Here is a 15724-nt window from a genome sequence, read left to right as displayed (position 1 = left end):
GGAAAGAAACTACAACCAGGGGCGAGAGTGATAGTACAGAGGTTAAGGTTACTTGTCTTGCACAAGGCCAGCCCTGGTTCCATCCCCTGAGCACTGAGCCAGGAGTGACCCCTGAGCACAAAGCCAGGAGTAAACTCAAAAGCAGAAAGAGACAGAGGGAGAGGAAAGAAAGAAAGAAAGAAAGAAAGAAAGAAAGAAAGAAAGAAAGAAAGAAAGAAAGAAAGAAAGAAAGAAAGAAAGAGAGAGAGAGAGAGAGAGGGAGGGAGGGAGGGAGGGAGGGAGGGAGGGAGGGAGGGAAGGAAGAAAGGAAGGAAGGAAGGAAGGAAGGAAGGAAGGAAGGAAGGAAGGAAGGAAGGAAGGAAGGAAGGAAAAAAGGAAGGAAGAAGAAGAAAGAAAGAAATAAAACAAACTACAACCCATAGACAAACTTTAGAATCTGCACCATCTAGAGTCCAGAAGCAAATCATCAGTTCCTGTTTTCAGCTAGGGAGCTTATTTCAAGCCAAAAGCAAAAGTACAGCATTAGGGTCCATGATCTAAGGAACAAGTGTAACACAAACACAAAAGTTCAGCAGAACTTTATTTTGTGCCAAGCACTGAGTATAGATACTGATCAATACTCGATCAGGGCTGTCTCCCCAGAGAGTGTGTGTGCCCCTATATCTCTGTGCCCCTTTTATATCCCAACCCCATCTGTCAACCGACCTATTCCCTGATTGATGGGCCTCAGGGCAGTTAGGGACCTTTCAGCAAGGGCAGCTCAGAGCTGGCTGCCTTTTCCTGGGTCTACTATGCATTTCAGTTATTTCCTTCTCTCCCTTTACTGGTCCCCCAACTGCCGAGGTTGGCAGTCATTCCAGCTAGATGGGCCCTAACATACAGGTCCATTGGCTCGCTGCAGGCTTTTCTTTGCATGGCGTCTCACGTGAAACAAATCTGCTCCACTATGATAAATATGATAGGACCATAGTCATACCATGATCATAGCAAATCAAAAAACCTTCAGCTCAAGCAAGCTGAGCCAACACAGGCAAGGTCTTGTCAAATTCTCAGTGCCCAGAAAGCTCCCCTTGGTCACTTTCCAGATGGCCACACATGTTTTAGATACATTTATCATGCCATAAGAGACTCCAGATCAAAACAAAATGCAGTCAGCTAAGCCAAAAGGGCGAGCGATGCGGTACCATTCTGTCCCATCCTCAGGAAGCCTACCCAGTATATTCCAACAGAGATGCAGCTCCCTGCTTGAATGGAGATTGCCAAGACAGTATCATGGAATATAGACATTAGTAACCACAGGTCATAGATATTACTGAGCCTCTTTTTCTCTGCCATATTATATAACAGCTTTCCTCCTATGCAGGAAAGTCCTCAGAAGCAAGACATGACACTGAATTTGTATACAGCCAATTCTGCCAGTCCAATTTCCATGAACAGAACACAATATTGTGAACTGCTTTCTTGTTTTCTTGTCTCTTCTGTGTAGATAGTACTTCCCTTAATAATCCAATCTGGCTATCTTACACGTGGGAATAGCATGTGCATGAGAACCGCACAAAACTGAAGTCTAGTCCTAGAAAAGCAAAGCTCTGGGCAAGTTTGTTGCTCTTATGTGTAAAATGAGGAATTGGAGAGAGACCTTCCTTAAAAAGCCCTTTCAACTATAAGGATCCTTGCACCTAATATACAGGGTCCCAAAGGTTGGAGTAAATTTTTGTATCTGACAATATACACTTTCCAAAAGTCACTCCATCTATAAATCTAGCTTTCAAAAGCCAAGCTGGAAGTAATAAAAGCTGTAAGGCCAGCAGCTGTGGCAATGGGGTTTGAAACTAAAGATACCAAACAAGAAATTGAGTGGCAGGAACAGAACCTAGGACAAAAACCTAGGTTAGGCACCATAGTGATAGTACAGCAGGTCGGACACTTGCCTTGCATGACCCAAGTTTTATCAACGGCATCTCATATGTCTCCAGAGTCTGTCAGGAGTGATTCTGAGTGCAGAGCCAGGAGTAACCCAAGTACCGCCAGGTATGGCCCAAAAACAAAAAGCTAGGCTAGCAGGTACAGAGAAAGGATACAGGTAGGGCATTTACCTTGCACATGCCTGACTGGGGTTTAATCCCCAGCACTATATATAGTTCCTCATGCCCCACCAGGAATGGTCCCTAAGCTCAGAGTCAGAAGTAAACCCTGAACAATGCTGTGTATGCCCCAAAAATAAAAACAAACCAAAATAAGATAGGTTAGGGGCCTGGATAAGTTCAAAAGGGTGATCACATGCTTTACATGTGGAAGGCCCAGTTCAACCCCCAATACCGCATGGTCCCATGAGCACTACTGGGAGCAGACCCTGAGCACAGAACTGGGAGTAGTCCCAAGCACCACTAGGAATGATGACTTTTTCAAAAACCCTCCCAGATGATGGGCACTGGTGGAGGAATGGATACGAAAGTTTGTAAGTCTGTAACCGTACCTCACGGTGATTCTTTAATAAAAAAAAATTTTTTTAAAAAACCCTCCCAGAGTCTGGGGAGATAATATAAGTTAGGGTTAAGGTGCATGCCTTACATGCTCCCAATCCCATCTTATCCCTGGCACCACATGGTTCCCCATCACCATCAGGGGTGGCTGGCCCTAGAGACCTCATGTGCTCTGACACTGTATGGTCTGAGCACCTCTACATCCTTGGAGCCTAGCACTCAGTGATCTGGCCCAGCTGGCAGAGAATCAACAGGAGCAGTCTCTGGATCCCCCGAATACCGCTTGGGACCACCCTCCCCAAATGAAAAATAATAATAGTTAAAATGTCAAAACAAACAGAACACAGCAGAAGTTGTAGCACTATCAGTTGTGAGATTAGATGATACAAAGACAGTGGCTTCCATCTTGGGTTCTCTTCCCCCTGTCCCCCATCTTAGAGAAAGCCAACTGTCATGTCATAAAGCAGCCAGACAGAGAGAGACCCATGAGGCAAGAGACAAATGCCTGCCAACAACCATATAAATGAGCTTCTAAGCAAATACTCTCTCCCCAGTTGAGACCAGTATCAGCCCAGGAACTGAACCACAGCCTCAGCACACATCTGGAGCCAGAAGCACCCAGCTGAGCAGCAACCCAAGTTCCTAATCCACAGAAGCTGTAAGTTAATAAATGTTTGAGGGAATTTTATTATGCACCAATAATAAAAGGGTGTAGATTAGGTACATCCGGCTGGCCATTTCAAGCCTACAGGTAAGACTAGAGAAGTAGTGACACCAGTAAGAGGAAGGGTGTAGAGGCCAGAAACAAGGCCAAATACTATCTCCTACGTAGCTTCCCTACGGCTTGGCGGAAAAACCTAGTGTGGGAAAGAAGATACGGATCAAAGGGTCGGAGTGCTTGGCTGTGTACTCGAGTCACCAAGTTCCACACTGCTCCTCTAAGCACTGTGAGTGTGGCCCTGGAAGTCCCTGAGTGAGCACCGTGGCCCGGGGAGTGGGAGGGTATGCATCCCTAGACACAGCAGCACAGCGTCTCCAGGTCCAAACACTACAGTCACCAGGTGTGCACTGCAGCACTGAATATCACCAGTCGTGGCCCCAGGGTCCCAGAGCAACACCAGGGAGAACGCCCCCTAAGAACATCTAGACTTGGAAGAACCTCTTCCAAGTGAAGAGAGCCTGCTGGGCCAAACACACCCAGCAGTGCTGAGGGCTTACTCCTGATTCTGTACGCAGGATCAGCACTGGTGGGGCTCAGGGGACCATAAGATGTGCCGGCAGCATACAAGGCAAGCAACCTACGTGCAATCTCTCCTGTCCCTGATCTAGATGACTTTTTAAAGACAAAGAATGAAAAATTATAAAACATTGATCTTTCTGATGCTATTTCTTTAACTTTATCTAATCCTTTCCAAAAGAGTTTCTTATCTTCTAAACAATTGCCTCATGAACTGTAGTAAAATTAAAAACAAGTCAATAAATTCTCTTCAGTCACGTTCTACCAACTTTATAGAATATAAACTAAAAAAGTCTTTTGTTTGTCTATGGGCCACACCCAGGAGTGCTCAGATTTATTCCTGCCTCTGCCCTCAAGGACCACTCCTGGCAGTGCTGGAGGACCATAGGGGGTGCCAGGGATCGAACCACAACTGGCTTTGTGCAAGGCAAACACCCTACCCGCCGTACTATTGCTCCAGCTCCAGAATGAACTATTTCAACTATACAGTAAACTCTTCTTAACCTTCTGAGTTTTGTAAGCAAATCTTTCACACATTTCTCAAAGAACCCACCAGCTCAGGAAAATCCACTTTCACGGTAGTAGACAGCTAATATGTTCTGATCCTATCACTTTTTCTCCCCACTTTTCATTTCCCTTTGCCACTGCTGTGGTGACTGGTGCTTGTAAATTTGGTTGTGGTGCACCAGGGATTACAAACTTTGTGTGGCACTAGGGACCCTGAAGGCAATTGCTATCAGGACCACATTCAGTAATGCCGGGCAATGCCTGTAACCAAATTCATGGATTCTAGTGTGCAAAACAGAAGGCTCTACTGCTGAGCCACATCCCCAGGCATACTCTGCGACCAAGAACACAAATTTCTCAGCTACAAATTCTTCATTTTTAAAATGAGCACAAATGGGCCAGAATATGGCTCAGTGGTAAAGCACTTGATTTGCATGTGACAGACCGTGTGTTCGATTCCTGGTACCCCCTGACCCCCTGAGCATTACTGGGGAGTAACCCCTCATCAGTGAACAAGGACTAGCCCCCAAGCATAGCCAGGTGTGGTTCCCAAAACTGTAAAAGGGGATAGATGAGACCAGAGCAATAGTACAGCAGGTAAGGTGCTTGCCTTGCATGTGGCCTACCCAGACTTGATCCCTAGCACCACATATGGTCCCCCAAGCTCTGCCAGGAGTGATCCCTGAGCACAGAGTCAGGAATAAGCCCTAAGCACAGCTGGGTATAGCAAAAAAAAAAAAAAAAAAAAAGCCCAGAGAGATTAATACAAAGGTTAAGGCGGCTGTCTTGCATGGGGCTGATCCTCCAGGTTCAATCCCCAGCACCACATGATACCCCAAACACCACCAAGATTAACTCCAAAGCACAAAGCCTGGAGTAGCCCCCTGACACCACCCAGTATGGCCCAACAAAACACAGAAAAATAGGCCTAGAGGAGTAGTACAGTGGCTCAGAACACCTGTCTTATAAACATATAATCACAAGTTTTAATCTATAGTGTCCCACATGCACCAAGCATGATCTGAGCAGTTCTGTGATCCCTGAGAACAGAAGCAATTTCCAGGTGCAGAGCAGCCAGGTGTAAATGAGCATCAGGAAAAGGGGCCTAAGCCCTGTCAAGCACTGCAATTGAAAGATGTCTGAACGCTAGTTCCAGGGGCTGGAGTGATAGCACAGTGGGTAGGGAGTTTGTCTTGCACGCAGCCCACCCAGGTTCAATTCCCAGCATGCCATATGGTCCCCTGAGCACTGCCAGGGGTAATTCCTGAGTGCAGAGCCAGGAGTAAGCCCTGAGCATTGCCAGGTGTAACACACACACACAAAAGAAAACCAAAAAATAATAATAATGAATGCTACTTCCAGGAAGTGCAACCTCTGGCAAGCAGCACAACCGTAAGTTGTGTGCCTCACGAGTGCTTGTTAAAGTTACATATGTGCAAGCATCACAATCTGATGTGCAATGCCCGCTGACTACCACAGCTACAGATGTACAAGCAACAAAGACAGCTCAGTGGATATGGTACTTGCCTTACATACACCAATCCTGTTTCGGTTCCTCAAACACGTGCTGCCAGGAGTGATAATTGAGCTCAGAGCCAGGAGTAAGTCCTAAGCACAGTCAGGTATGGCCCAAAAAATGTACAAGGGATGAATGGGATCCCCCAGTCATAAGAACTAAGGGATGGGGGCAGATAGGGAAACCTAAATCATTAATTAAAATAAGATAAAATGAGCCTCATAATAACAGTAGCACTAATTCAAAAACTGTAAAGAAAATGAAACAGAATGGGGGCTGGAGCAAGACTACAGTGGGAAGAGCATTTGCCTTTCAAGCACCCAAGCCAGGTTCAATCTCCAGCACCACCTATGGTCCCCTGAGCACCACCAGGACTGATCCCCGAGCACAGAACCCGGAGCAAACCCTGAACACCACTGGATAGAACCCAAAAGAAATTAAAAATAAATAAAATGGATTGAAAAGGAATAAACAAACCTGAACGAAAACACTAAGTGCCTTGGATGAGGATACCTCCTAAGTTAAAGAAAAGCCTAGAACAAATATACCAAGCAATAGGAGATGGTCTGAGAGAGAGAAAACACAATCTGTTCCGGTCAAGTGAATCCTAATTTCAGCTTGTCCCACAAACTTTAACAGAGTTTTTAAGCTGGGCACAAAAAAAAAAAAAAAAAAAAAAAAAAACAGATAAAGTCCAGCTCCTCCTCAGATCCTCCTTCCACCCTCCACGAAGAGCTTACCCCAAGAGGGAACGCACACATCCAGATAAAGCTGTGCTATGCCTCGCTCTAGACACTGACAGAGTCCTGAGAAGAATCTCAGTGTTGTTGTTTCTTAAAGTGTGTTGCACTGACATACAATGCGTTATACTTTGCTGTATATTTTAAATATTTCAGAATACTTTTCTTATCAGCAGTTAACAAAATAAGAAAGGGAAGAAAGAACGCGGGAGTGGAGACCCGGTCTGGTATCAGCCTCCCTACAAGGCTGAGGGCCAGAGCTGCAGGGTTTCCTGAGAACATTTCCCACAAAGGGAACCGGAGCTGCTCCGCACGCCCCAGAGTTGCTCAGCAGCGTATCTCGGAGTCACTGAGCAGGAAACCAGGCCTCGGGCTCAGACCCTGGTCCTGCAGAGACCTAGGAAACCGACATCATCCTTTCCCCAGCCAGAAAGCCAGAGTTCTTTACACTGAGGCCCTACATTCCTGAAAGGCCCTTGGGTAGAAACAAAGGAGCCTGTGAATTTGGACGGGAAAAGAAATTACATCTTTATTTTCAATATTCTCTCACTGAAAGTAGCATTTCCTTCCATTCTATCATTGTAAGCAACCAACAACAGTATTAGTAACAGTGTCTATCATTTTGTGATCCACAGAAATTACATTTTCATGTCGCGTGACATTGTTGCAGCTATCCAAAAAGACTGTTTATACTCTTTATTACTTCAAAATTAGAACTGGAGCGATAGCACAGCAAGCAGGGCGTTTGCCTTGCACTCGACTGACCCAGGTTCAATTCCTTTGTCCCTCTAGGAGAGCCCGGCAAGCTACCAAGAGTATCCCGCCTAATGGCAGAGCCTGGCAAGCTCCACGTGGCGTATTCGATATGCCAAAAACAGTAACAAGTCTCCCAACGGAGACATTACTCGTGCCTGCTCGAGCAAATTGATGAGCAACGGGATGACAGTCCTACAGTGCTACAGTGCTATTACTTCAAAATTATCGCGGTTATTAGGCCCATGCTAGATCACACGTAACTGTTAGCTTCCTCCCTACAGGCATTCATGCGAGAGGCAGCTGGCCAAGTATGAAACTCTGCCCCACTACTGTGAAGCCAACAAATAGTGAAACCCCATGATCTGATGGACCCCAACATCTACAACACTCCCTTTTCCTCCAATCTTCCCTAAATCAGACTACTTTCTCCTGGTTTTCTTGTGCTCCCACAATCCCTCCTTCCAGGAAGTTCTCTCCCACCACCCTAAGTCTACCCCAGCCCACATAGGGCTCTTAACTTCGCAGCCTACACTCTATACTGCCTGGCCGTGTGCTTCATTAAGCCGATGCCTTATGTCATGTTCCAGAGTCTCTAACTAACATCCCCATTCCAACACCAGACTTAGACTTCTAAGTTCCTTCCATGAGGCAAAGCAAGCAGTAGCACTCACTATGGACTGAGCAACAATAGTGTGCCAACGCCATCACCTTGTTCTACTAATAATTTAACAGAAGTTCCATTTGGTGCCTCTCTGGATATCAGTTTCCTAATCCATAAAAATAAGTGGGTTCAGGGGCTGGAGTGATAGCACAGCGGCAGGGTGTTTGCCTTAAATAGGGATTTGAACCCGGGTTCAATTCCCAGCATACCATATGGTCCCCTGAGCACCACCAGGAGTAATTCCTGAGTGCAGAGCCAGGAATAATCCCTATGCATTGCCAGGTATGACCCAAAAAGAAAAAAAAAAAAGTGGGTTGAACTAACATTTTCACCTCTTAAGTTTTGAATTAGGAAATTTTTTTTTTTTATCTCCACAGGATCTAAGAAAAGCATGGGGGAAACTGAAAAGCCTCCCCCAGGTCTCCCATGCAGAGTTAGTCACTTGCTCCTCTGGGCTTCCTACAGTCTTTGGTATGTACATGCCACACCTCTATTCCAACATTTATCACAAAGTTCTGAGAGAGTGCATCACCAAGTAAGATGGAGCAAGAAGAAAGGTCAAGCTTCCTGGGTTAGCGTAACCTCTCTGTGATCTGATTTGATCTTTTTTTTATTCAAAAATAGGAAGGAGGAGAGAACCAAGGAGAAAGCTCAAAGAACTAGAATATACGTTTGGCATGTATGATTGCCAGGCTCAATTTCTGGAATGTATGAGACCAAAAAAAAAAAAAAATGGGGTTAGTACCTAGCACACAGGATATTTGTAAAACTTAAATAGAATAAAATACTTGGAACTGGGCCTGCTGGGCAATAAACACTAAATCATGTTAAGTTGCTATTGTTGATACAATTGATGTTATTAATGTCTCATTAGGTACTGGGTTGCTACTTTTGCTGGAGGCCAGTCTCTCCCAGCACCCTGTTTATGCTTCCTTCCATTATCAACCACAAAAATAATATGTAACTATTCCCTATCTCCCCACTAGACTGTAAACCCTATGCGGGTGAAAGCATATCCCTTCCATTCATTCTTAAATCCCTAATACCAAACAGTGCCTTGAGCAGCACTCAAATATTTGTTAAATAAATAGCACATGAGCTGGCACTCTTTGATGTTTGCTGAATAAATTAAGCTAGCTCAGGGTGACTGTCAAAGCTGAGGCCTGAGCACATATGATGTCTTAACTGGCCCAGGATTAATGTGACACCCCCCCCTCAACCCCCAAAATTAGCCTTGAATCAGGCCCCACCCACCTGGCCTTGGCCTCAATCCAAGTTTGAGGTGCCACCCTCAGCTATAATTAGCATGGCCACTGAGATGGCCAGGCCATTTATAGCCTGGGAGGCACTGGCTAACTGGGTGAGCAGGCCGGACCCTGGCTTCCCACTCCATCGGGGGATGATGGAGAAGCCAGCTCACACAATCAAGCTGCCTAGCAGAACAGCCTCCACAACCCTGTCCAAGCTCTACCATGTCAAACCACATTCCTGTTTGGAGGCCTTCAGGGCCTCCAACACTAGCCACAACTCCAGATGCATCTAGAGCCCCTCACTCCCATCCAGCACGAAAGATTTTAACTTCTGGAGCCAAGAGTCTGACGGAGGTTCCAGGCATTAGTTCTACTCCAGTACTATAAACGGGGGCCCTAAAATATCATAACCAGGGACTGGAGCGATAGCACAGTGGGTAGGGTGTTTGCCTTGCACACAGCCAACCCAGGTTCAATTCCCAGCATTCCATATAGTCCCCTGAGCACTGCCAGGAGTAATTCCTGAGTGCATGAGCCAGGAGTAACCCCTGTGCAACACCGGGTGTGACCCAAAAAGCCAAAAACTAAATAAAATAAAATATCACAGCCACTTGGTTTTTGTTTGCTCTTCTTGGCTTTTTTTTTGGAGGTCACATCTAGAGGTGTTCAGGGCCTCATGCCAGCTTGGTGCTAGAGAGTCACTGCTATCCCTGCCTGAGAGGATCTTGAGGAACCAGGGATGAGCCTGGACCTTCAGCATGAGAAGAATGGACACTGACCCTTGGACATTCCCCGGCCCCAGGCACAGATCTTTACTGGAAAAGTGACAGCACAACTCAGAGTATAGACATCACAGAGCCAGGTGATAGAAATGGCCTTTCCACTGCTCAGTAAGAGGGCCCTCAAGCAAAGCATATGCAGAGGCAGGCTTTTAAGATGGGCACATACATCCCATAAAAGGAAAAAATTCTGTCTCTTGCCTCTTCTTCAATCTGTTAGAGTCACCAGGGCCTGCCCAAGACACATGGAAGAAAAGTAACATTTTCAGGGATAGAGAGATAGTACAGTGGATAGGGGGCTTGGTTTGCATGCTGTCAACCAGGAGCACCGCCAGGTATGGCACGAAAACAAACAAAAATAAAAATAAAAAAAAAAAAGGTAACATTCTCTTGGCCTTGCCTACAGCTCCTTAAACAAGGTGGGAGAGAGAGGACAGAAGTCTAGGAAAAGCGTCAGAGATTGCCTATGGAGCAGAAGCGGTAGTACAATGGGTAGGGTAAGGCATGCGCACACAGCCAACCCAGGTTCCATCCCTAGCATCCCTTATGGTCCCCTGAGCACTGCCAGGAGAGAGCCCTAACTGGTAAGGCTTAAAAAAAAAAACTCAGAGATCTGCCTCTAAGACTGAGCACAGGACCCTGTTTCTTTACCGTTAAAAAGTAACACCTTGCCTGCATTCTATTAGGTGGACTGAAAGACGTTTGTCAGAAAAATAGCTGTGCAATTAAAACATACAATTATAAAATACATGTGGTATAGAACAGACAAAATTACTATGCTTCCAGGGCTAGAGAGAGAGTATAATAGGTGAGGCATTTGTCCTGCATTCAGGTGACCCAGGTTCAACCCCCAACACCATATACAGTCCCCTGAAGCCCACCTGGAGTGAACCCTAAAGTGCAGAGCCAGAAGTAAGCACTGGACACTGCTGGATGTGGCTCCCAAACAAACAAAATCCAAAAATTAGTATGTTGAGTCTGATTTTGAAAAGTAAGTGTTGGCTTTGTCCATTTGTTTGTTTTGTTTTGGGGATCACACTGGGAGATGTCCAGGGGTTACTCCTGGCTCTAGCACTCAGGAATTGATCCTGGTGGTGCCTGGGGGACCATATGGATGCAGGGATCAAACCAGGGTCGGCCGCATGCAAGGCAAACACCCTACCCGCTGTACTGTCGCTCCAGCCCAAAAAGCAACAGCTTTAAGAGCAAATGAAACTCATGTTCTAAGGATACAGAGAGACTGGAAATACAAGTCTGAAGTTCACTGAAAGCTTCCCCCAAATCCTTTAGCAGAACCCAGTGAATGAACCACCACTTCTCAAAAAAGAGTCCCTTTCTGAAACAAAGCCCAGACAGGCCCCAGAAGACAATCTACCAAGACAGAATTGCTGGGACCCCCAGGTCCCACAAACCACAGCCATTCTTAGGGTCTAAGGTCTCTCTGTCTCTCTCTCTCTGTCTCTCTGTCTCTGTCTCTCTCTCTCTCTCTCTGTCTCTCTCTCTCTCTCTGTGTCTCTGTCTCTTTCTGTTTCTCTCTCATTTAACTTTCAAGGATACAGTATTATTTTGATTAAAAGAAAAATGTCATCTTTTTAACAGAAGGAAATAAAAACCAAAAAAAGTTTAAATGGTATAATCAGCACAGTTTGAAAGGCTGTCCCCAGAAGTTCAAGGCATGAGGTGGTTCTGAGAGATGCTGAAATAAATACCTTAGGTCTCTCTCTGTCTTTCTGTCTCTGTCTCTCTCTCTGTCTCTGTCTTTCTCTCTCTCTTTCTCTCTCTCTCTCTCTCTCACACACACATACACACACAGACATACTTACATACACACCTCCATGATAGCCAAGTTTGACATCAAAACTTAAAACGTCAATGAGCACTGCAAGGAGCAACCCTCAAGCACAGAACCAGAGATAACTGTGTGTACCACCAGGTGTGATCCAAAACATGTTCGGGAAATTTGACTCCTTCAGCTGGTGCCTAAAACACAGAACATCTCCCTCCCTAAAATAAGAATGTATGTTCACTTTATGTCAGGCGTTCATATTTCCCGGTGAAAAAAAGCAGAGATATTATCAGTCACATGCAGTTATATATATATATATATATATATGTATATATATATATAATTTTTTTGCTTTTTGGGTCACACCTGGCAATGCACAGGGGTTACTCCTGGCTTTGCACTCAGGAATTACCCCTGGCCGTGCTCAGGGGACCATATGGGATGCTGGGATTTGAACCCGGGTCAGCCATGTGCAAGGCAAACGCCCTACCCACTGTGCTATCTCTCCAGCCCCTCAGTTACATTATCGGTTATATCACTGAGACAGCAGAGATGGTTCTGTTTACTTCACAGTCGGGCCTGCATCTCCCCACAGCCCAAGGAGAACCAAGCTTCAAGCTAGAGTTCAGGTGGCAAAGAGGCACCAGATGGAGAAATAGGAATGAGAGATAAGAGGGAGGGGCTGGAGCAATAGCACAGCGGGTAGGACATTTGCCTTGCACTCGGCCGACCTGGGTTCGATTCCCAGCATCCCATATGGTCCCCTGAGGACCGCCAGGAGTAATTCCTGAGTGAAGAGCCAGGAGTGACCCTGTGCATTGCCAGGTGTGACCCAAAAAGTAAAAAAAAAAAAAAAAAAAAAAAAAAGAGATAAGAGGGAGTTATCTTCATAACAGCAGCAGCCTAGGTGCCATGCTTGCACAGAAGGCAACCCTGGCCTCACTCTGAACATAGCAACTGAGATACCTGGAATCAAATGAATCAAATGCAGACCAAAGGTTTAGGCTTTTCCAAGGCCAGAGAGATAATACAACAAGAAAGGTGCTTGCCTTGCCCATGGCAGAACCCGGTTCAGTCCTTGTAATGACATATGGTTCCCCCAGACATTGCTGGGTATGGGGCGGGGGGCAGTAAAAAGACTTTCCCAACAAAGGGTCTACCCCTTCGTAGATCAAAGCCAGGGTCTGGATTCTTCTAGGAAACGCCTTAGCCACCACATGTTTCCTTTTTCTTCTTATACTCATGGGTCTCCACTGAGCCACACCTCACCTGAGCTTGCCATTCAAGGAAAAACTGTTATAAACTACCTGCACTTTGTCGTCCACTGCTTGGGACAGATTACAGTGACCGGGTGAGAGAAATGAAGAAAGAAGACTGAGTTCCTTCTAAGCCTTGCACAAAATAACTGAATTTTAAAAAGAAGTCTTCCGCAACAGGGCACCAGGGCTCCTGCTCTCTGACAAAGTTTCCCTGAGAGCACAGGGGAACTCAGAAAAGATCAAGAGGCCGGGGAAACAACTCAAAGGGCGGCAGAGCAAGTTTTAGATTCCATGTGCGCCTCCGGATCTCCCCCAGGCACCACCACGCACAGCCCTGGCACCCCTGGGACCCAGCAGTCTACACCACCAGGCCAAGTGTCACCAGAGTGGCCTGGGGCCTCCTGGGCACTACTTGAGAGATCCAGTGGGGGGAATAAAATCATAGAATTCCTAGGCTCACCAATTAAAGAAAAGAAACAGTAAGTCAACAAGTGGTCCCAGGAATTACATAACACCTGTGTGACCAAAAGGTCATCTAATTTCCTGCAGGTAAAATGAATTCCATCTTAAGAACTGCCTCCATACTTGCAATGGGCACCTCTAAGAGAAAGAAAATGACCTCAGGAAAGGGAGGGGCTGGGACACTCCTAAACACCATGCTGAAGGCAAGGGGGGGAGAGAGGGCGCCAGCTCTGCGCACACTTTTTACCTCCTGCAAAAGCAGCCCCCGCCTCTGGCCACTGGCCTGGAGCCAAGCGCTGTGACTGGCCAAGACCCCCCTCCCCCAGTGAGCATCTGCCCGGGGGCGCTGTCCCAGACAAGGCTCCAGGAGCGTGCAGAAGTGAAAGGCCACAGTGCCCCCGGGCAGGGAGCGCTTCTCACGGCCAAAGCCATCCAACGGGATGAGACAAGTTGCCGGGGAGAGCCCGAGCAAGGGGCCGTGGCTTCTGGACAGGCACAACTCCTCGGACGAAGGAGCGCAGGGAGCGCCCCGCGTCGGTGCCCCACCTACCCACGCTCCAGTTCCACTCACCCCCCGGGGCAACCGCCCCAGTTCTAATCACAGCCCCGCTTCGCGTCCTCGCCCGGGCTGGGCAGGGGCAAGGCCTTACCTGCCGCAGTGGACTCCTCGTTACTGTTCCCCGAGCCGGCTCCCGTGGCCTTCTCGCTGTGGCTGGGGCTGAGACTCTGGCCGTGGTGCAGGAGGAGCCCCCAGAGGAGCCACAAGGCTAGCCGGGCGCACACCTCCATGACTCCGGGGCTCAGTTAACATGCGCTGGCTGGGGCCACCCAGAAGCCACGCCGGTGCCCGGCAGTGCTGGCCGATGGTCCTGGAACAACCCCCCGCCCCTCCCCGGGGGCAAGATGCCCTCGAGGCGCCGCCGCCGCCGCCTCGGCCAGCCAAAGGTCAAGTGCTCCAAGTTCGGGAGCGGGCGGCCAGCCGACGCCTCGGGTGCGAGCGCGGGTCCGCTAGTGCGGTGGCGGCGGCGGCCGGGGCCGCTTCCGGAGAGTTTGGACAGGGCGGCCGCGGGGCCACGCTCCGCTCGGCAGGCGGCTGCCCCCCAGACCCGAGGGGCCCGGCGGGCGGGAGCGGCCGGGGCCCCTGGCACGCGGGAGGGCGCGCGGGGAGAAGCGCGAGAGGAAGCGGGGAGCACCTGGCCTCGCCCCGCCGACGGGCGGCGAGCGGCACAGCTCGGCGGAGCGCGTGCGACTCGCAGGGCTCCCGCGGGCGCCCGAGGCTCGGCGACCCCGGGCCTCCTCGGCCGAGGTCAGCGCCCCCGCCCCGTCCGATGCCCAGGCGGCCGGCGGTGCCCAGGTTCGGCGGGCGGACGCTCACCAGCCAGGCCCGGGACAGCGGCTCCCCAGCTGGCGGGCGGGCGTTGCGGGGCGGGCCCGGGGCGGGCGGGGGCGTGCTCTGCAGCGGGCCCGCCCCGCAACGCCCGGCCCCGAACCCAGCCCCGGCCCGCCCCAGCGCTGGCCTGGGCCCGGAAGAACCTGTTGGTGGCAGCCTCCGGCTAGGACCCCCGCGACGCTTCCTCCCGCGCTCACAGCCCGGCGGGTGCCGGACTCGCGGCCGCCCAGGTAACCCGGGCCTGCGGCGAAGGCGGCGGCGGCGGCAGCGGCGGGGGCCGCCCCGCCGGGATCTCCGGGCCCGGGCGCTACTGCATTGGCCGCAGCCCTAGAACGGGGCCAAGAGAGAGACTCGTGGGCGCCGGCACTGCCGCCGCGAGGCTGCGTGAGGCCATAACGGCCCAGCCCAGCCCGCTTCGGCCCGGGGGTGCGCTCCCCCAGCCCCCCACTCGGCCCCGGTGCTCAGGGCTCTGGCCCGCCCCCTCGCGCCGCGCAGCCAATCGGCTCCCGCCGCTCTGCCGCTGAGGAACCCGCGCGCGGCGTCACCCGCGCGCAGCGGCCCCTGGCGGGCGGCTCTGGGAACTGCGCCCTGAGCTGGGGCTCCGGGGAGGCCCAGCCCCTTTGCAGGGCGGGTGGGGACTGGAACCGAGGTCCCGCCCCGGGGGAGGCCCTCTGGGGCCGGCGAGTGTTTGAAGAGGAAATGCCCGAGAAAAAAAAAAAATGAAAGAAACGCCCGAAAAGCACTGTTGGTGAAATCGCGCCTCCCGGACCCGGTTAAGTCTGGGCTCAAGGGAGCCTCCGGCCCACTCCTCCGAGCTCAGTGCTCCCCGTCTGTCTAGTCCCGGCCTCCACCCCGCTCCCCGGCACTTTGAGGCATTTGCTGGTAGAGCCCTTGGCTG

At 49.7% G+C, this 15724-nt stretch overlaps 1 protein-coding gene across 3 annotated transcripts in view; it reads right to left on the bottom strand.

Annotated features, from left to right (window-relative positions):
• The window catches only part of STIM1 (stromal interaction molecule 1), a 196064-nt gene extending 181838 nt beyond the window's left edge, over positions 1-14226 (bottom strand). For all 3 annotated transcript variants that reach the window (XM_004618219.2, XM_004618220.3, XM_055141676.1), the window contains exon 1: positions 14087-14226. In XM_004618219.2, the coding sequence (XP_004618276.1) occupies positions 14087-14225 (139 nt within the window). In that variant the 5' untranslated portion in view covers position 14226. The remainder of the gene's footprint in view (positions 1-14086) is intronic.
• Between the last annotated feature and the right edge of the window lie 1498 nt (positions 14227-15724).

This window comes from Sorex araneus, chromosome 6 (assembly GCF_027595985.1).
Source record: "Sorex araneus isolate mSorAra2 chromosome 6, mSorAra2.pri, whole genome shotgun sequence".
Taxonomy (NCBI): Eukaryota; Metazoa; Chordata; class Mammalia; order Eulipotyphla; family Soricidae; genus Sorex; species Sorex araneus.
The sequence above is the reverse complement of the archived record's forward strand: the minus strand, read 5'-3'. Positions and strand labels throughout refer to the sequence as shown.